Below are 21,792 nucleotides of genomic sequence, written 5' to 3' on the forward strand. Positions count from 1 at the left end.
ACGTGGTCGTGTGAGCATGTGATGAACTGTTTAATGGGGTAACTATTGTCAAGGTGATCAGTAAATGTGTGTTGGCCATGGGTGATGAACTGACATGTAAGGCAGCTGGATTTTTTAATCACACACGCACACAGTGTAATCGACTTTGGCTGATACACACTGAAAGCCTACTTAAATAAAAATGAGCATTAATTCTTAAAGCTGTATCCCAGAGCTACTAACCAGACATCAGACCAAAACAAGAATATTGATTGGTTGCTAAAAGCTACTGCACTTGAAAGTTAAAACCTAATTTTCAACCACAACATTTTTAAAGTTTTGTACAGGGTGGGTGGGGGGAGATTATAATCTATGTTAGGTTTTTTTTATTGCTGTCTGTGCCCTCGGTGGGGAGAGTTACCCTCACTTCCTGTCCTGTGACAGGAAGTGAGTGAAGTGAAGACACTCACAAGTCAGTATTATTATAAATTGTTCCAGCTCCAGCTATGTAAACTGACATCAACTGGTCTAAGAAATAGTGTTTCTCAGCTTCATAGCAACAGGAAGACTCTTCAGTTTTAAGGACCTTCCAGGTAGCTAACTGCACCCTCTCCCACAGAGACTACAGCAACCTTGCAGAAAACCTTCTGCATATAAACCTGACACTTTCATTTGCTTCTAATTGTTTGTGAATATAGTCCAAAATAAATACACACGTTCTTTGATACATGACAAGCCTTTCTGGAATATTGGTTCATGCTGTCCCACCACATACTTTTACAACATCCACAAAAACTACAAATGCTAAACCAGTGGTGTTGTCAAGTTTATACCCATAGTGTCATAATGGCAAACACATTTTTACCATACTGTAAAGTCTCATATGTTGTGTGAAAGACCTGGCTTCTCTTTGTGAATCACACCTTCTGAGAGCAAGCATGTTCTCCAAGTGCTAACTGACAACTTAAAGTAAACCATGTAATTCCTCTTGCTATCCCAGCTAACAGTACGTGAGCATACAGGCTCTTGCAAGCTTCTTTATAACTCCCTTTCTCATTTTACAGCTCAAGCACACCCTAAAAAGTAGCTGTAAAACCTGTTTTTAAAAAAAAACCTTTACTCCCTTCTCTTTGGCTTCCTCCAACCCTGTTTCCAATTTGCTGGGTTTTTTTTTTATTGGTAATAGGTACAGCCAAATGGAAAAGGAGGGGTAATTAATGTATCCAGAAAAAAATTTGAATTCTGATTTCCAGTCTGAGCTAGGGGTTTCTAAAAAGCTGTGATATGAGAGAGAGTAATGCTCAGGTATTGTCAGATGTGATGTTGAAAGAAAATGAATTAACCTGAAGTTCTCCTGTCAGGTTCTTAGAAAATAGAGCTAAAAGGTCCCTGCAAGAGAAGAGGTAGTATACCCAACTCAACGAAGGCTTGTCTCTCCTAACTCTGCTCCACTCTGGTGGGTGGGAAAGTAGGAGACATGTATACTACATCTTCTCTTGCAGGGACTTTTTAGCTCCATTTTATAAGAACCTGACAAGCTTACTTTAGGAAAACCATGCCTTTAATCACAATGTTTTTGATTAAATCACAAATGCTTAGATTAAAACTTCCATAATGCAAAAATATGAATTCACTTACATCATTTGGAATGGTAAGTTCATGGGAACTGGTCGGAGAAGTGGCATCCAGTCCTAAGAAGATTAGAAGCAACAAGAAGTCATGGACACAATTTACCAGTAGCTTGCACATAAAACAGAAAATGTAAAGTACACACACATTGTACCACAGATGTAAACAAAAATGAAAAAGATCATACCGCAGCAAAGAAAAGTACAGAACTTACAGCAATGTGAAAAACATTATTACGGGGGAAAAGTAGAAGTCAGCATAGATTTGAATATGTCTCTTATGCATTAAGAACTGTCAGTCTGGCACCAAATGGTACTGGACAAAATGTCACTTGATGTAATTAGGAAGCAGGATAGACAAAGGAATTAAACTGACCGGTACATGGCTTAATTTAATTGTGTTTGAGCTAATACTTGCACTCCCTGCCTGCTTAGATATGCAAAGTTACCTATTTAATAATAAAAACAAAAAATAAAAAAATGAAAGGATTGATTGTTGTTACTAAAGAAAAATATTGTGGGATTTGGGCAGGATATACAATGAAGGCAAGTGGAATTCAAATCAATAGGGTTAGTGGTATTTCAGACATCTCAGGAGGGAAGGTTTATTGGAAGAGGTAGGAAACAGAGAATACTGTAAGTTGCATACATTTGTTTTATAGAGGAATGAATAGAGTTACAGGGGAAAAAAGAAGTTGAGGAGTGGCTACATTCATCAAGATGCATTCTATTGTTTTAATAAGGAAAACATTTAAGGAGCAAAGCAATAGCTATTAATATAAGGAAAAAGAAAGGACAGTCTGAAGCAAGCAGAAATTAACAGAAGAGTGTCTAATATTTCATCATGTACATCTTCATAAGATCAACATTTCTGAAAGTAATTTTTTGAAATATAGTATTTCCAGGAGTTTAAATATATCCAAGGCCAAATTATAATTTCTTAGAATTCTTATACATGATAAAAGCAATAACAGGAACGTCATACTGCAAGCATGTACCAATGTAAAGTTCTAATGAGGGCAAATCCTATTATTTTATGGTTATTTTTAAATTCTTTTAAGAGATAGTTGATTATTTGAAAGACTTGTTAGAGCAAGATATTTTTAGAGAGCTCTTCATCCTCAATTAATGTAATTACTTATATGACTAGTCTTTATACTTCCGGAAAGTCAGGAATAGGAAATTTCAGCTAAACTGTGCCCTTTTTTTGATCACACTGCATAATGTATTCATTTCAATGCATATTAGTATATGCTTGAGTACACCAGCTCCTCTAATGGACATCATTGGTATATTTAGTTTATGTTAATGGAACAAAACAAAATGAAGCAAATTAGACTGACAAAGCATAGATGAATGCAGCAGCAAAAACAAAAACAAGAAGCATCATATAATAAAGATTACAAAGGATAATGGTCATTGACGACATTTAGTAAAAGAAATGATGTAATGACCATGGGAAAACAAAGGTGTTAAGAAGAAGGACATTCTCAGGGGTCATGGGTACGTACCAGGGAAACCAGGGGTGGTCTGCCCAAGGGAAGTAAAAGGGGTATGCTGCATAGCCAACTGGTGAAGCTTGGTCAACTGCAGGGCAGGATGGGAAATTAGAACTAACCAATCAAATGTAATTATATCAGAGTACAGAAAACCATCTATTGTTTAAAAATAAAAACAAAACAACTGGATTATTCAAATTAACAGAAAGGATGAAACATTCTTATCTAAACTATGAAAATAGATAATACAACATTAAGAAATACATTACATTTTAACTGTTATATTTTGTCATAACTACAGTTATTGTTAACATACATAAATAATACTACACAGGTGGAACTTAAAAGCATGCAAAATTAAAGTAATGACAAAAGTACAGATTTCATTTTGCATCTGGGCTGCTATACTTTCTACAAAATTAAGTCACTTAAACCAGTTATTACTTTCTATATGTGTTAGTGCAAAGAAAATCAATTCATCTCCTACAGAAAGTAAATGCTTCCCAGTGCAAATAAATAGGGTAAGTCTGATATTATTGACATGCGCTGGACTCACGTCTGGATGTGGAATAGCATACTGCCCCTGAATTGCAAATGCCTAGAAAACGACAAGTAAATAAAAAATTACACTTGAGCTTTTATTATTTTTTTCTTTAGACGACTACTGATGAAATTCTACAAAAATGATTTTGTAAAGGATACTGTATAGTTTTGTAGTTGACCAGGAATGACATACTCAGTTCTGATATTGAATGTTGTTTAAAGAAGGAATGCCAATGATTAGGGTGGAAATTGGTTAATTTCACTGCAAATCTGAGATAGAAAATCCAATTATTGATGCCCACATCTGGTGTTTTAGTGGCCCAGCCAACACTGGGTCCCTTTAAGCCTAAAAGTCACCTGGAAAACAAACGTAAATAGACTTACCTTTATGGCAGCCAATGTGTTAAAAGGCTGACGCATCTCCACTCCCCAACTGAAAGTATTTAACACTTCCAAATGTGTAGAAAACGTACTTCCCCACTGGCTGATGTGGTTCTTCCTGCCAGCTCATACATTACTACGGAGCATACAAACCAGCAGGAGGAACCCCATAGGCTGGCAGCGGAGCAAGCATCCAGTGGTTGAATACTTGCAGCGATTAGGAAGCAGAAATGTGGATTTTTTAAATATACAGAGGCCTTTGCAAAAGTAAGAATATTCACGCTTCTTTTACAAGTGATTTATTGGCTGCATTCTATTTTTTTGTATGTTTGACAAAATGCTTCACTGTTTACAGTTTTCTTAAGCAAATACAGTTTTGTGAATATGTTGCAAAGTTTCTTACCTGGAGATCCTGCCAGTAATAGCACTTTTTGTTGCCAACAGTGCTAAGCCACTGCCTCTTAATTAGCAGCAGTGTTTTCTGCCCGGAGACCACACAAACAAAGCACCACTCCTCCATGGCTCAGGAAAGGAATGAGCTGGGTGCTTGCCACTGAGAGCATGTCCTCACTCCAATATGAGCACATACATTCGGAGGAAAAGTTGACAAGACACTGGATTCCATTGGAATAGTTTCAGAAGCTTGTACCACATCACTAGCGTCCCACCCAAGGTCTACCCCATCGATGCATTTCACCCAATCATGGGCTTAGACATAGAAATCTCTGCAACTAAACCTGTGATTGGGTGAAATGTGTCAGAGGGGCAGACCTTGGGTGGGATACCAGTGATGTGGTACAAGCTTCAGTGTTGTCTGCCAGCCATGTGCACTCCTTCAGCTGGGCCATTTGACATCTTATCAGGGCAAAGCATGCCTCCTGCTTCCATGGCCAATTGAGGGAGCACTTACAGCAGGCTGACAGTGCTGCTGCTAATTGCAAGTGATTTCCTTAACAAAACTGCATACAGAGAGGCATGTTAAACATATACGGAAAATATAACAGGCAGGAAACATATTTTGGGTTTTCTTACACCTTAAGTGCTGTCTTTTTACAAATTATTTTAATGTATCTACTCCTGCAACTTCTAAATGGCCATACTGTACAGAGAAAGTAGCGTTTGTACAAGAACTACACACATGCATCGAAACATCTTCATATAACTGCATCTTCCCTCATGGCCATTCAATATCCAATCAAATATCCATTGATCTTGAATATTGGGGCTGCCCATACAAGGGTCATTATCAGCAGAGTAGTAATTGGTAATTGATTTGCCTATGCATGAGGACCTTTAGTCCAGAGATTTTATGTTATACTAAACAATACAAGTCTTATAGGCTATGCTACAGTGGTAAGGCTAGCTTTTTATTATTATATCCTATCCTTTTTATTTATCAGATAAGCACAGGACGGGGTGTCCACCCCATTTGTAAACTTTTAAGCCTACTGGCCTCTAATACACATTTTATATCACAGCTTATATTAATGCTTTGCAAACTCCAGTAATAGAAGAATGTATTTGAGTTTAAAGATGAAAATTGTATGCATTTACTAAAAATACTTCATAAAAGGTTTACTTTGAGAGCTGATAAACTGGCAAGTTTGCATTGCCAGATGGCCAGTCAGAAGATTAGTTTATACAATATGCAAATGTAGTTAAAATCTAAAATATTCTATGTTGCTTTTATGTGAATTTTCAATGCTGTTTAAAAGAAAATTATAATAGAAAAGTGCTTGAAAAAAATTGTGAATGTCTTCACCAGGGAAATATTTCCTTGATAATTTGACCACTAATACCACCTATTATACTGTAACCAAACATGACTTATTAGCCATATTATTATTGTTAAATGTTCTAATAAACTATATCGGCATGCTTTATTCAGCAGAGATAACATTATTTCATTAGAAATTTGCTTGTATGACTTTCAGAGGCATTTCTGTTTGCTAAACCAAAGTTTATTATATGCATCTATCACATGATTGGTGTTTTGTTAAACAAGAGCAGTTCTAGAAAAGTGCTGTGGAAAAATTATGAAACTCATACACTGGGACTGCTTAGAAAGTCATGATAACCAAGTTCTGATATTTGTTGAAAATGTACAACTTGTTAAAAACAATCTAAAATCGACTCTGTACTGAGCAAAAAGTAACAGTAATACTTTCCACAAGCATCATGATGTGCCTTCTGAAAATCCTATGTACATATAGAATAGAATATATAGAAAATTGCATATAGCTTGGCATGCCCACTACACCAATATGACAGTGGTTGGACCTAGTGATATATCACTGAGTTGCTAAGTACTGCACTGTGGAAATGTACGCATGTGCCTCATACTCAGAAGTAGCAGGTTTTTGAAGGGGTTCCCACAGTGGATTATTGACGGATGTGGCTGACAAGGTAGGGGCACAGAATTTTGCTCTTTAGTGATGGCTTATAGAATAACAAGGCATACCACCTTTAGGCCCCTTTTACATGGGCTGTCCAATCGGGTCTGCCTGTCAGCTTTTCAAGCAGACCCGATTAAATGCCCAATGTAAGTCTGTGGGCAGCTCTGTGTAAACAGACAGGTATCCGTTTATACCTGTTTACCTTGACTCCGGCCAGGTCCGGAAAAACAAACAAATAAATTAGAGATCCATTTAGCTGGACTGGATTATGCCGGATCAGGCGTAATCCGATGTAAATGGACACATGTCAGCTTACATCCAATTCCCCATAGACAGACATGGGGTGCTGTAATTCCAGTTTTTTCCTCCATCTCAAGAAAATGAAAGGAAAAAAACTGTACGAACATGGGTGTCACGGGAGTGACATCTGCTCCGTACTGCTGTGATCAGGAGGGAATCCGTGTAGAGATCCTCTCCTGATCAGCCTGTGTGAAGCCTGTGTGATAATAGAAACCTGGTCTTGCAAACATATATTCCACCCACTCACATAATCTTTGAGAGACTTTGGATCACTGTTGGAGTACATTCCAATATTATATAAACATGACTAGCTGTTCTAACACAAGTGCATGGGTTTAAGTTAAGCAATTTATTGGGATAACATAACAGATTTTCTTTCGGGTTAAACATAAATTCTAAATAATACGCTGCACAATATTGCAGAAACAGATTTTAAATCTTACAGGTGTAAATGCAAAAAGTAATAGATTATGTTAAAAGATCAATTTTGCAAAGTGTTTTTATTGTTTTAGTAAGATAAGGTTTGGGTTTTCTGTACACAATTTTTGGAGCTTTATAAATAGGTGTTTGAAAATACTCTGTGAGTTAATGGCTAGTTGATGGTAGAAAACAAATAGGAATTTTACAAGTAGTTCCCATATATTTTAGGCAATATACAACCTAGTTCTACATTAATATAGAATATAATGACTACTGGTATGAAATTTTTTTAGTCATTTAGTTTAAATCATTAAAATGTATAGTAAATGCAATCAGTGTAAGTATTGGACTTTGACTTGGTATCAAGCTCTTGCAGCCCATGTATAGCAGAGCTCAGACTGGGGGAGGGAGAACCAGTTGTGCTGCAGTACACACGTGCTTACCAAGAGCAATTTTGGCAGAAGAAGAGAGCAGAGTGACAGAGAGATGGGCTCCTTTGTCTGCTGCTTCTCCTATATTGCCCAGTCATAGGCTGGGGGCAGGAAAAATATTTAGTTGTATTCTTAACAACAGAAGAGAAAAATCAAATCTCCTCCCCTGCCATTCAGAGCTGTGCATTGTGGCACGGCTGTGTACATCTTATAACTGGATAGAAAGAAGAACATATCCATTGACAGGTAAGACAGCTTCCATAAATGTACAGTATATGTACAGTATATCGATTTCTTTATTATTATATACCGTATATACTCGAGTATAAGCCGTCCCGAATATAAGCAATGTTTTATTTAGCTGTCTGCTTGGAATGCAGCTTTAACATTTAAAATGAATATTTAGTTTAGTGAATAAGGTGCAGCTGCTTCACTTCAACCATCCAATTATGTGCAACAAAAGTCCTGTTTTTTTAACTTGCCTTGAACATGATTAGTTATGCAAAGTGAACACAGCTTCACCTTACTCATAAACCATAAAACAAACAATCACTTTTCAAAATGCACATTCATTAGACCTTTAGTACATAAACCCTGTTATTTGAATTGCTTTGTGCTGAAATCTTATATCCACGATATGAGCATCTACTTACTCATATTCCTGGACTTTCATACAAAACAAGAGCATAACCTCAAATACAAATATTTTCTGAAACACTTGGAACAAGAACTTAGTCTGGCATGCCTGCTCAATTATCTTCTGTAATAATTCCTTGATCATTTAAAAACTATACTTGACTTGAATAGTGGTGCTGTTAACCTATCACTTCAGTATCCTCTTAAATCAGATCTGTAGTAAATGAAGAATAAGAGACAGACACTCAAACTGTAAATTAATTTGCAACTTAATTAAAATGGGAGCACAGCATGCACAATACTTTCTGAACCATTTAATGCATGAAAAACATGAGGAACCGATAAAGTGATAATTGGGACTGCAGCGATTCTGAAATGACAAAGCAGTTCGGGTGAACTGGTCGACTATGTGCAAGCAATGTCTCAAAACAACATGTACTCTTATACTATACCAGGAAAAACCAGAGTAAACTAACATGTGTTGGTTGAGGTTGGGCCAAGACGGCGTGATTTCCAGCTGAGGCCAAAATGGTGTCCGCTCTTACCTGGCCTCCAGCAAAAATAATAGGTCCAGAGGCAGGCTTTGGGCGATAAGGAATGGTGGCACCTTTTGGCGGCGACTGATGAAGAAAAAAAAAAATTGATAAATTATTTAAATCGTGTTATTCTTGAATTATTCTATTATTTCTGTAAAATTTTGATTTAATTCAAACAATGAATTCTAGTCTAATTCAATAAATAAAATAAAATATGTTAGACGCACCTCTAACATGACAACACAGATCTGTTTAACACACTGGATGATGGCATCAGGAGTTCCTGATATAGTAACCGCACGCTCTGTTGAATTGGGCAGCATGTCCCCTGCTACTTGAACTTGAGCACCTGTGGACTGAAATAACAAAACAAAAAAAAAGCATGGTGAAAATAGCAAACACAAATTTAAGAGATGTGATACAAGTAGCATTTATGAAAGAGGAACTTCACTCTTATCTTTAAAATGACAACAAAGGCACCTTTAGGAATGTTCACCATCTACTCCAAAATGGCGGCACGCATGTGTAGAACATGCCATATCGTTCTGCGGTTTCAGTGTGCAGTTTTAAATTTGGAGGCTCATTACCTCTGAATCCGGAACAACATAAACATTTGTTTCTTTTGGCAAAACGAATGAAAACGTTTTTCGTTTTCATTTGTTTGGTCTGGAAACAAATGTTTTTGTTGTGCATATGACTAGTAAATATCACGCAAGCTAACAAGTGCTGCTTATCCTAATCCTTTCTCATATTTGAAAATGTCAAAATAAGGTATACGTTCTAATTAGGGATATACCAAAATTAAATCTTTAGATCAAAACCAAAATTAAAATTTTTGTCAGGCTGTAACTGAAACCGAAAAATCCTGTTATGTCCAACTTTTTTTTTCATTATTTTTTAGTGATTTCATTTTTTTTACTTTACTGTTGGGGGCTTTGAGGAAATATCAGGGGTCTGTTTCCCTTTTAAAATGGTAAATCTCTTTTTCTGCAGCCCCACCACTTAATGAACAGGACGCTCTCACAATCTGGAGATAGTAAATATTTACTATCAACTCAGTCTTGAATGAACAGGAAGCCTCTGTACTGAGCTGCTTCCTGTTCATTCATAAAGTTAGCAGATAGGAAATATTTACTATGCCCCTAATCATAAATGAACAGGAAGTGATATATAGCACTTCCTGTTCATTCATAACTGGGGACATAGTAAGCTTACTATGTCCTCAATTATTTACAAACATTCAGCGATCAGTACTGTGCTCTGCTCTCCATCCTGACTGCTTCCTCCCTCACCGGGGTCAAGCTTTCCTCCCTGCACCCCCTGCTCAGCATCCTGACAGATCTTTCCTCCCGCACCGCCCCGCTTGGCTTCCTGACAGCTCTCCACCCCCTGCACTGCCCCGCATGGACCCTGAATGGCTTCTCTCCTCCCCGCTGGGCGCTAGCAGCTGAATCAGCCCTGTGTCCCCTCCAATCCCCACCTCTACTGACACAGGCGGGGGAGAGCAGGGGGGATCAGAGGGGACACAGACCGGCGCCCAGTGGGGAGGAGAGAAGCTAGCGATGCACTGCATTTTCAACCGTTTTGGTACTATCTGCATTTTGCCATTTTCTGCCAAAATGTTTCAGAAGCCGCAATTTCGGTGCATCCTTAGTTTTAATCCATATGAGTTCATGGGAAAGATATATATGTGAAGCAGCCATAACATACTTATTAAAAATTAAGTCTCTACTTCCTGCTTAGTAGCACTGATTGATTATTCTGACTAAGACTAATAAGCTGGCCTTACACTTTTCAAACAAAACTTCATAGAAAAAATCTCAATAGAAACTTCAATAAGGCCATCAGAGACTTGATGAAGGTCATTCGAAATTTTGATTGATTTTAATATTCTTTTTTTTTTGGAAAATACTTTTTATTAATTTTCAGTCAGGCATAAAGTCTTACAAACATCGCCCACCGAAGTGGGGGCACAAATCCACGGATTTATTTTAATATTCAATTTGGAAATGAATGGAGTTTCTTGAACGATAACCAAATTCACTGTTAGAATTTTGTTCATTCGAGAAGCATTTTTCATCCTGCTCCTTTATTTTTTTTCATTACCAGAGATTGAAATAAATGATTGGTTTGACCCTAATAGCTATTGGAAAATTCAATATTCCAAAAACAAATTCTACTGGTGTATGGCCAGCTTCACCTAGTGAAAACTGGTTCATATCAATAGACTGTATTTGGCTGATTAAGTTAAAGGTGCCACTTTTTGCACTATTGTGGCCCTCATGTTATCATCACCCTAAATGATCCCTCCCCTATGACTCATTGAATTATACTTCTCCTGCATTATGGTAAATAGGTTGAGATAGGTAGATCATGTAGCATCACCTTTCTTTATTTCTAGCCTCTTCCTGACCTTTTGAAGCTGTCTGATCAATCAATATTCTTACCATAAGCAACTAAGCTCTAATGCTGCCGAATGGCAGAGGTCATGTGCAGATCTGGATAACTCTGTCCCACTGAACAGATCTGGATAGGGACATTCCAGAGTTACAAATAACAATTGGGTTGCTAGTGTGATATCTTAATTTAGTAAAACTTAACACTATACATAGTTATATAATAATAATAATAATAATAATAGTGTGACAGGTATTATTGTTTGATTACAACATGGTGCAGCCAAGGATGCTCCTACTACAATGCATGTATTGTGCCATTAATTATAAAAGTGAAGGTGTTGCACAGAAAGAGTTAAAGCAATCAGAAAAAGGATTACAATTAACAGCTAGTAAAACAACCAAGGTTTTTGTCAGGCACAGTATGACACAGAATTCTCCAGATTAAATTTACAAAAACAAATCAATGGGTTCTTTTCAGACACAGTATGACACAGAATTCTTCAGACTAAATTTACAAATAAAAATCAAGTGGTTATTTTCAGGCATAGTATGATAGAGGTCGCTCCAGATTATATTTACAAACACAAAGCAATAAAATGACCATTCTTATGATGCATATGTCAGCAGATATCTTTATATAGGTAATTCATTACCAGAATTCGGTGAGATCTATATAACTTGGTTGTTGAATGTTTGTAACCATGATTACCTACAGTATGCTACATAGATGTGTCTACTGTTCTGGATTTATTATATTGTATCTGTAAATTGTACACTGTGGAAGCTGCTATTTTGGTTTACGGATCAATATTTAACAAAAATTGCAGCTTACCACTTCCCTGGAAAGTAACAGAATCACATTGTCATTATATCCAAGTGATTCATTTAATATTAGTTTTGCCCTCAAAATGCCTTCTCTGTTTTGAAAACTTTACCCTTTAGGGTGCATTTAATGTCTAAACATTGGTGAAAGCTGTTTCAATTTAATTTAATGAGAACTCATTCAAAATAAAACCCATCTGTGGAGAAAGGTGCTTATTGCAGCCCTGAGCCCCTCTCTCTGTGCTCCTCAATACTCCGCAGCTCCTCATGGGTTCCCCCTTCCTGGCTCCCAACCTCCTCCTAGCTACAGCATCCTGGGCTTTGATTTCTGACACAAAGCCAGCAGATCAGATGTTCCCCCTCCTGGCCCCCTCCCTCTGTCCTGCTGGCTATTGCAGGCAGAAGTCTGCAGACCACAAAAGCCCTGCTGTGAAATGGACAGCGGGGGGTCCGGGCAGTGGCCACTACTGGGACAGATGTCCCTACTGGGACATCTGTAATGGCCACCGATATAACCTGCTCATGCCCAGTACAAATCCCCCATTTCCCATCAATTCAGCCTCCCCAGAGAAGACCAAAGACACATGGGGGTAGGGACAGTTGCTAAAACAACAGCCTGTATACTCCCTTTCCCTCCCCTATCATGTCTGCACCTCTCAGGATGCTTTTAATGTCTGTAGGAGGGCTAAGCCTTTGTTCTTCACTGTGACTGCCAAACCAGAGGCTGCGCTAAGGCTGGACATTGTCTGTGGATGAAGAGGAAGAGAGACTTAACCCTGACTGTTGTGCTCAATTACTGCTGCTGAGGTCTGCTGGGATTTGTAGTGCTTTCCCTGTTGTATGTTGTGGAGGTCAATGGGACATTTGACTCTGGACATGTGTATTCTGTGATTGGAGATTGCTGGGACTTGTGGCACCTTACTAGCTGTGAACTGTTGTCTGGACACTGATGTGCCCCTTTGTTTCCTCTCTATGTGCTGCCTGCTACCTGGCGTACCTGACACTGCGACCAGGTCACCCTGGAACTTTGCCCCTCCCAGGACCTAGGGATCTCCCTCCAGAAGGACTTTGTAATCCCCTCATTCTGCAGGTCACCCTGCCTGGATCTCTCTCAGCCAAGCCAACTTGCTGCCCAAGACTGTCAGACGCCTACAGTATGAGTTGTTTAATCACTGTAATCTATCCCTTGCTGTGCCTGTGATTGCTACACTATGAACTGTTGGCCTGTGACCTCGTGGATTGAACCCTTGCTGTGCCTAAGATTGTTCTTCCATCTTTGCTGTACCTTATTGCCATTAACCCTTTATTGTACCCAGATTGCTGTCCTGTGTCCATGGACTCTGCCCGTGCTGTTCTCCGCTGCCAATAAGCCTTTGCCGTGCCTGGATTCCTGCCCTGTGCCCCTGGACTCCCACTACCCAGGCTGTTCCTTGCTTTTGTTAGCCTTTTGTTTTGCCCAAATTGCTACTACACTAACAGTTTAAGCATGTCCTTTAAACTTTTTGAACAAAGATGTGTTATCACACTGCAAGATACTTCCTTCTTTGGAAGGTTATGCAGAAAAGTTGCAGCATACAAAATTTAGGGACAAATTGATCTAAGGAAAGAAATACAAACACAGGTCAACCCACAGACTAAAAATACCGTTATAATAGTCCTTTTTTAACTCTACTGCCAAAATTCAAAACAAAAAACCAACAATATGAGCATGGTTGTTCTACTCTTTTAAAAGGCCCCTGGTCCTTTCTAAGACATTCAGTCCTTTCACATTCTTAATGTAACTACTTTTATTCTTTCCCGAAAGAGTTTAAAGATTGCTTTCTAAGGGAGCTTTCAAGTTTTCATAAAATAATTCTACAAAGCAACCCTCATATTCACACATCCATCCAAAGCCCATTGTAATAATTATTTCTCAGACAGAAACTATTAATATTAAAGACTGCACCTCAGATATCAGCAACAGAACTAAACTAAAGAGCCAAGTGATTGCTCTACAGACATTCTAAGATACAAAACAATGAAAAATTCCTGCAAATTCACCTATATTAGAATGTTTCCTATGCATAAACTTGGAAATCCAGCACTTTCAGTGTATGTAGATCAGAACTATTCTCAAAACATTACAGTACACGGAGATGCCTTCTGTGAGTGATGCATTGGCTTAATTTCTCCCATCCTACCCTCCATAGTTAACAATTGGTTAGCTATTTGTTGCTTCTAAGTGCAACAACATCCCCTATAGTGTCACTGATATTTACAGTTGTGTAGGTCTAGATACAAACCGAATAATACTAATATAAGAGGTAATATATTCCATGTCTGGGTATATTATCATTTCCATGAGGGTTATCTTAATACTACCTGCTCTTTCACCATACATGGTGACCCATGAAGTGGTAAGTGCCTGCTCAAATCAAGAGGAGTAATTGTAAATCAGCATTTAAAAACTCTTTAATGCTGATTCTACCATATCGAAGGGTGACTGTACAGAACAGAATAGATGAGCAAATAGGTCTAGGGCCACAGTAAAGTTCACTGCAGTTAAGTCTCTGTAAATGACCATACATAGACAGAACTTGACTGGTCACCTAAACCAATAACACCAACAGCTAAAGCCAGGTAATATAAGAATGGCCATACAACTGATGTGACTAACCTGAGCTTTGCTTGTGTCAATCAAAGCAGTATCCGGAGCTTATTCTACCCAAAACATAAAAAAAGTTTTATCCTAATTTCTACTTTAGGAGGTTAAATTTGATGGTCATCAGCTTTTTTTAAACCTTATTAGTCACCATCTATTAATCTCTGGGGCTATGTTTCATATCATTGCTTCACAGCTCAACATGCAGATCAAATTCACTGGCTTCATACTCGTTCCAAATCAGTGATTTAATTAGTAATGGAACAGGGTTGAGAATGACTACTTCAAAACTTTACTAACAATTCAGCACTGGCAACTTCCATATTTCTATCTGGCCATCTTACATTTATCAAAATGGATTGTATGGCCCAATCTTACTGTTAAATCTTCAGCCAGAGTCTTACTATGTAAGGCCAACTTATGACAGGATGAAAAGTGCTTCTAACCTGAAAATAGCACTGGATTCATGTACACACACTGTACCAAACTAGTGTTCTAGAATACACACCTAGTTATGGTAATTAGGATTAGAGATATGTTCTCACCTAATCATATATACACATAATTTATTGAGGCAGTTGGTTTCAATTGAATTGTTAGTGTTCATCAATGCAGTAATATTTTATGCAATACCGTGGCATTGATTTACTATAGGCACATAGGTGGTTCACTTTGCATGGGACTTTCTCATACTATATTAATTGAAGTGAAAATCTGCTGCTTTCCATCATCAAATCACACATGCAAAAATATAATTTTTTTTTATATTCCTTGCATGTGATTGGGCACTCCTTGCAAAGTGAATTTTCACTAGATTTACTAAGCTAAATAGAAATTCACTAAGTAAAACAGTTTGTGTGCCTTTAGTAAATCAGCCCTATTGGATTTAAAAACAGCGGCAGACAAAATAAACCAATCATTTATGAAATAACCTTTGTCTTACCTCTCTGATTTCTTTAATTTTAGACCCTCCTTTCCCTATAAGAGAGCCACACTGGCTTGCAGGCACAACTAGTCGTAAAGTTACAGGTGGTTTGCTTGTTACTGTGCTGTTTGTCATGGAAGCATTGATATCCTGGAAGACATTGAAAAATAATATTATATTTATTATAGCTAGCAGTTTAGCCAGTGAAGTATATAATCACAAGATACTGTACATTCTAATACAGGAGGACCTGGATAAAATAGGGGAGTGGGCATTAATGTGGCAGATGAGGTTTAATGTCGATAAATGCAAAGTAATGCACTTTGGAATTAAAAATAAACAAATGGGTTATACAATTATGGGTATGCCGCTGGGGAAGTCAGAAATGGAGAAGGATTTGGGGGTCATTGTAGACCACAAACTGAAAGGTAGTTTGCAGTGCCAGGCTGCTGTAAACAAAGCTAGCAGGGTCTTGTCCTGTATTAAAAAGGGGATGTATTGCAGGGACAAGTCTATAATTTTGCCACTTTATAGATCATTGGTTCGACCTCATCTGGAGTACGCGGTCCAGTTCTGGTCACCAGTACTAAGAAAAGATGTCCTTGAGTTGGAAAAAGTCCAGCGAAGGGCAACCAAACTAATTAGGGGTATGGAGGACCAGAGCTACGAGACGAGGCTACTAAATTTAAACATGTTCACATTAGAGGTGAGGAGATTAAGGGGGGATATGATTTCCATGTACAAAATGTTTAATGGTGGTAGCAACATTAGCGATAAACTGTTTAAAATTAACTCCGTTACAAAAACTAGAGGCCATAACCTAAAATTGGTGGAAAAAAAATTCCAGCACAAGGTGCGAAGGGGGTTCTTCACAGTAAGATCAGTTAGGGTCTGGAACTCACTGCCACAGGCGGTGATTTCAGCAAATAATGTGGAATTGTTCAAGAAACTTTTGGACGATTTCTTAAGGGACCGTAATATACAGGGGTACGGGTACTCCTAGAATGAGATCCTAATAGGTTGGCCTTGATGGACTAATGTCTTTATTCAACCTCAAATACTATGTAACTATGTAACTATGTAATAGGGAAATTCATTAAGGAAAGTAAGATTTACACTAGCTTTTCAAACCTTTAGTTCTGATATCCAAACATGAACTTTACATCACAGTCTTTACATAAAACAATACAAATTGAATAGGGGAGCCTTACTTTTTTGCATTAAAATAAACACAGAACAGGTTTGCTTGGAGGATAAAACATCACTCTCCCATTTTTAAAATGTGCTTAAAGGGAAACTATAATGACTTGGGGTCAATTGTATTCCATTTTCTAAAAGCTTAAATGTTTAAACTGATGTATAATAGTTGTTTTAAAAGGAAATCTATGTTTTTGACCCCCTGGCGAACTAACAGAGTGGCAAATAGAATTTCCAGAGAAGGAAAAAGTATGTGTGTTCCTGTGGAGGGGGCCTTAAATCTAAGCAGTTGCTTTTCCTTACATGGGCAAAACACAAGTTTTATCAAATCCTGCCATTACAAAAGCCACAATAACTAACGGAAATTTTTGAGGTCCAAAAGTTGTCTAATTTTGTGAATTCTCATTTATAAGTAAAAAGCACTAACAATATATTTGGCCTCACTGCTTGCCCATTCTATCCTCCTGTAATATATACATGGAGACAATAGCATGTGTTCCATAAAATGCCTTATTTTGACTAGATTAAAACACCACGGGAATAACTAGACTGAACTGTATTATTTCACTTGTTTAAATAATAAAAATGACACCTGTTGAGAAATGATCCTAGGGATTAGCATAAATCCTTCAATAATTTAGAAAACCCAGACACACTACAATTGGCAGTTGTACTTTCCCTAACCTTATAAATGCATCTGCAGTACTTCCACAGTATGTATTTTTTTTTTTTTTGCACTATACTCAGCTGGCATTCACTGAACAACAATATTGCTATAGTAACAATTATGTCTTAAACAGGAACTCCAGCTAAAACATGTATTATGTATTCAAACAGCGCAAACCCCCTAGCATAGAAATCCCATATAATATAAAGTACATCCAAACATATTTATTTAAACATTGCAACACATAAAGATAAATCACCTCATTACATTTAAAACTTATTTAAAAATCGCATAGCTTCCCTGAAGTGACTCAATGTGGGACAGAAATAAACAGGGTTGAAATACCCGCAGGGCAGAGCAGCAGTCATTGATATGAACGGATACACCGTTATGAGGTGGTGGATACTAATGTATCAGCATATGATGATAGGATTACTCACTTGTTCCTCACTTGTGGCCACAAGGGAAAGAGTCCGTACTTCTATGATAGATATTCCAGTGGTATTCTTAGTAAAGGTTTTTTATTCAAAAAACATTTGTAATCCTGCTGATCGCTTAAATGTTTCCACCACTTGCACCAACTTCCATTGAGTTTGATCCCGACCTGTTTCACTTCACATCTACTGTGGACAGGTGATGAAAAATTTATTTTTCAGAAGCTCTGCCCATAATTATATTTATTTATATATATTTTTTCTTTTCTTAGCGTTACTCCTTTTCCCCCCGTTTTTGCAATGTATTTAAAACATGTATTAGTAACATGGAAATCGGAAATCACTATGGTTGTTAACTTTGCATATGGCATAAGTACTGAATTATTGACCCAGGCTGTACTTGGGGCCTCAAATTCTGCTACAGGGAAGATTGTGTCATGTTCACTCCTATTGCTGCCCCTGGTATTCAAATATCAAATGCCAGAATCTCTACTTGACATTCAGTCACATAACTGCCCCTACTCTCCTCTTGTCCATTCACAGAACGCCTTGCATTTTGTAAAAAATATAAAAGGCTTTTTGTGAATGAATGAATGAAGGGAGAAGAGGGGGCCAGTGTATGACTGGAGCCCTTCACTGTCACAGCTGCAGCCCTTCATCCCTGCAGCACCGTAAGTATAGTGTTGTCTCTAGCATCCGGCTTCATTCAAGGTATATTTGTACAGTAGCAGGCAGCTATTCACACCTAGGGGTTCATTTATAAAAGTTCTACCCGCTGTGTAGCCAGGTGGATGCTGTTCGAATGGCACTAGTGCCCCTAGATGGCACTGATGAGTATAGGAATTTCCTATACTTGTCAGCACCAATTAGGGGGACTAGTGTTGTGCGAATGGCATCCGTCTGGCTACTCACCAGGTAGAACATTTATAAATAACCCCTTAATGTAGTCATTATTGGAGAACTTATTAAACTTGTTCTGTTTAAAAAAAAAAAATGTTTTCCTGGAGTTCAACTTGTATCTTACACAGTTATTCATGAATTCATTGTACTTACAGGCTCTTATACCCACAGTAAAGTCAGTTTCCAATGCTATGAAAATGTTATTTTTCACTAAATACTTTTTCAAGCATCAGTCCCTAGAATTGTTGTGAAGACACAGCTGTGATAATCACAGTACTGGGTCACTACAGTAGTTTCACTAGCTGGTACTACAAAAGCTTGGAGGTGCACGAGGGAGCTGACTCTGCGCTTGTTGGAACTTGGAACTTAATAAAAGTGTCTAAAAATAAAAACAGTTTAATTAGTTACAAACACATATGAGCTTTCTGACCTCAAGCTGTTGCAGTAAAAGCAGGTTGGAATGTGTAAATATGCCTCTATCCTATTGTATGGACTGAAGTGTGGAATGTCATTTCAGTTGTTACTGAGAAATAAGTGACATGAGGTCAAAGCCAAAGAACAAACTTGTTCTTGACAGCAGAGGGAGTATAAGGTTCAGATTTGGACTTCTAATTATAGCAGGAAGATAATAGCAATTCATAAGCGTGACAGGAACATAAAGACAGACATCAGGCATTGCAGCTGAAGCTGTTATATACAGCTGTAGAAACACATCTCAAAGTTCAGACATCATTATATCATGCTGCACATTAGGACATTAAGCAATATGTTATTAATAAAAAGGCCTAATATACTGTATCTGAATTATACCTGTTACCTTAAAACCTGCTGACCATCCTACAACAATGTCTACAAACATATATCACATGCAGATTTTAACAGTCTTGTTAACCAGGGATGTTGGCCATCATAGTAATGGGCCATTAGCAAGTTAAAGGAGGCGGAAGGGAATAGGCCAGCTCTTGACACTACTAGAGAGTATCAACGTCTGCATATGGCCATGGTGTGAGACTCAGTGGTCAGTTTCTTTTATCAGATATGTTTATTATTGAGTTTTTTACGCAAAAGTACAAACAACAACATTTCATTCAGTAACAGTGCGCCATCCATCTTTAATTTCCAGGACATATTGCTTATCACATATTGATTGACTTCAGCCATTTCACGAAAATAAAGATATAAAACATACATTTTAGTTTATGTGGGAATGCCTAATAGTGAGTCAGTTATTTGCACAGATCAGGGACATCTACCTGATATAAGCTTTTTTTTGGGGGGGAGGGGCTCTGATCCCATACATTTATATATTTATTATTGGTATTTATATAGCATCAACAAGTGCACATTCACATCAATCCCTGTTCTCAAGGAGCTTACAATCTAAGGTCCCTATTGTACATGCAAACAGGGCCAATTTATATAGGAGCCAAATAACCTTCCAGCATGTCTTTGGAGTGTGGGAGGGAACCGGAGTAAACGGAGGAAACCTACTCATGCCCAGGGAGAACATTCAAACTCCTTACAGATAGTGTCCATGAGTTTATGCTTTGGTAAAATTGTAATAAGATTAGTGCAGTCAAACACAGCAGAACTGTGGCTCTGTTTGGATTTTAAAAACAACACATGTCCAATCATTTAAAATATGCACTCTTCTAGTACTCCTAGGAAGCACAGATCTTTGGATAGTGAATATTGGGAAAGGTAAATGTGCAAGAAACTCAGTAACTGATGACCAGAAAATGTAAATTTGTGCTCAGCTCCAATTTATGTGGAAGAAATCAGCATTAACCAAGCATTCACTAAAACAATGAAATCACTGCACCACCGCTCATCCAATCAGAGAACGCCTAGTATTCATTGACACAAATACTAAGCATTTTCTGAATGGCCATTGCACCAAGCAAGCTGTGCTAGAACCAACCTAAATCAATGGTGGAGCCTTCAACACCATATGTCAACCACATATAATGCCGTCTTAACATCTCTACCCTAGCGATTTAACAATATTTCACACCTTCAGCCACATAACTTGAGCAATTAACACATGTCTCAGATCTCATTTTGGCTTGATTATGCAGATAGGCATATAGTGGATTTAACAAACTTTTACACCTTCCATCATGTGCTCCATCAATTACCATCTACTGTGACACATTCCCACGGTGTTTGGGTTAAAGTGACTTACCATTGTGGCAGTAAATGCTGGGGTATGTTTTTGACACTCATTAGAACTGAAGAAACTGCTTTAACCACATCAGTACCAGCCTGTTAAACCCTCTTCATTACCAGGCCTTTTTTCAGTGCTGACTAAGAATGACCTTATCACACAACACTGCGCCCAAATTAATTTTATATAATTTTTTGAGACAGATAGAGTTTTCTTTTGGTGGTATTTTATAACTGCTGTTTTTTTATTTTTTGCAATAAAAAGAAAAAAGAGCAAATGACCTGAAAAGAAATACTGTTTCCCTTACTTTCTGTTATAATATATTGCAAATAAAAATGCAAGGACAGTACAACCCCAATAACCCCTTTTTGGAAAGTAGACACTCCAAGGTGATCTGATTTTTTGCCAAAAGTTTTTTGAAATGAAGAAACATGCTTGTATTCAGGGGGTTGAACATGGAGCATGGTAAAGGTGCACTAAATACATAAAATGTACAGGTCATACACAGAGGTTGGCAGAGATGAAGTGGTTAATGTACAGGTCACATACAGCGGAAGGATGGAGATGTAATTACAAAACAGCTTTTGCTGTATTTTTTGCTGTTACAGTCTTATCTAAAACCTGCTAAACTAATATTCAACTTTTACTAAAGGCAAATTGACGTTCACTTAAGTTCGCTTTGCAAAGAATACCCAATCACGTGCAAGGAGAAAAAAAACTGTATTTTTGCCTGAATATTATTAGATAATGGAAGTCAACAAGGCTTCATCTCATTCACTAAGCTGTGTAAAATTCCCTTGCAAAGTGCAAATTCCTTTGCAAAGTGAACAGCCTATTTGCTTTTAGTAAATTAAAACCCCTGAATGCCTACTACACTTGTTAAGTCAAGCC

General features: G+C 37.7%; 1 protein-coding gene across 1 annotated transcript in view; it reads right to left on the reverse strand.

Moving 5' to 3' along the window:
* The window catches only part of LOC108788897 (poly(rC)-binding protein 3-like), a 162,145-nt gene that overhangs the window by 16,122 nt on the left and 124,231 nt on the right, over nucleotides 1-21,792 (reverse strand). The window contains exons 7-12 of the mRNA XM_018558799.1: nucleotides 15,555-15,686; nucleotides 8,977-9,105; nucleotides 8,690-8,833; nucleotides 3,663-3,704; nucleotides 3,119-3,194; nucleotides 1,618-1,670 (exon numbers count right to left, since the gene is read on the reverse strand). Of these exons, the coding sequence (XP_018414301.1) occupies nucleotides 1,618-1,670; nucleotides 3,119-3,194; nucleotides 3,663-3,704; nucleotides 8,690-8,833; nucleotides 8,977-9,105; nucleotides 15,555-15,686 (576 nt within the window). The remainder of the gene's footprint in view (nucleotides 1-1,617; nucleotides 1,671-3,118; nucleotides 3,195-3,662; nucleotides 3,705-8,689; nucleotides 8,834-8,976; nucleotides 9,106-15,554; nucleotides 15,687-21,792) is intronic.

The sequence above is a fragment of the Nanorana parkeri genome, unplaced genomic scaffold (genome assembly GCF_000935625.1).
Source record: "Nanorana parkeri isolate BGI_ZX_2015 unplaced genomic scaffold, ASM93562v1 scaffold359, whole genome shotgun sequence".
Lineage (NCBI taxonomy): Eukaryota > Metazoa > Chordata > Amphibia > Anura > Dicroglossidae > Nanorana > Nanorana parkeri.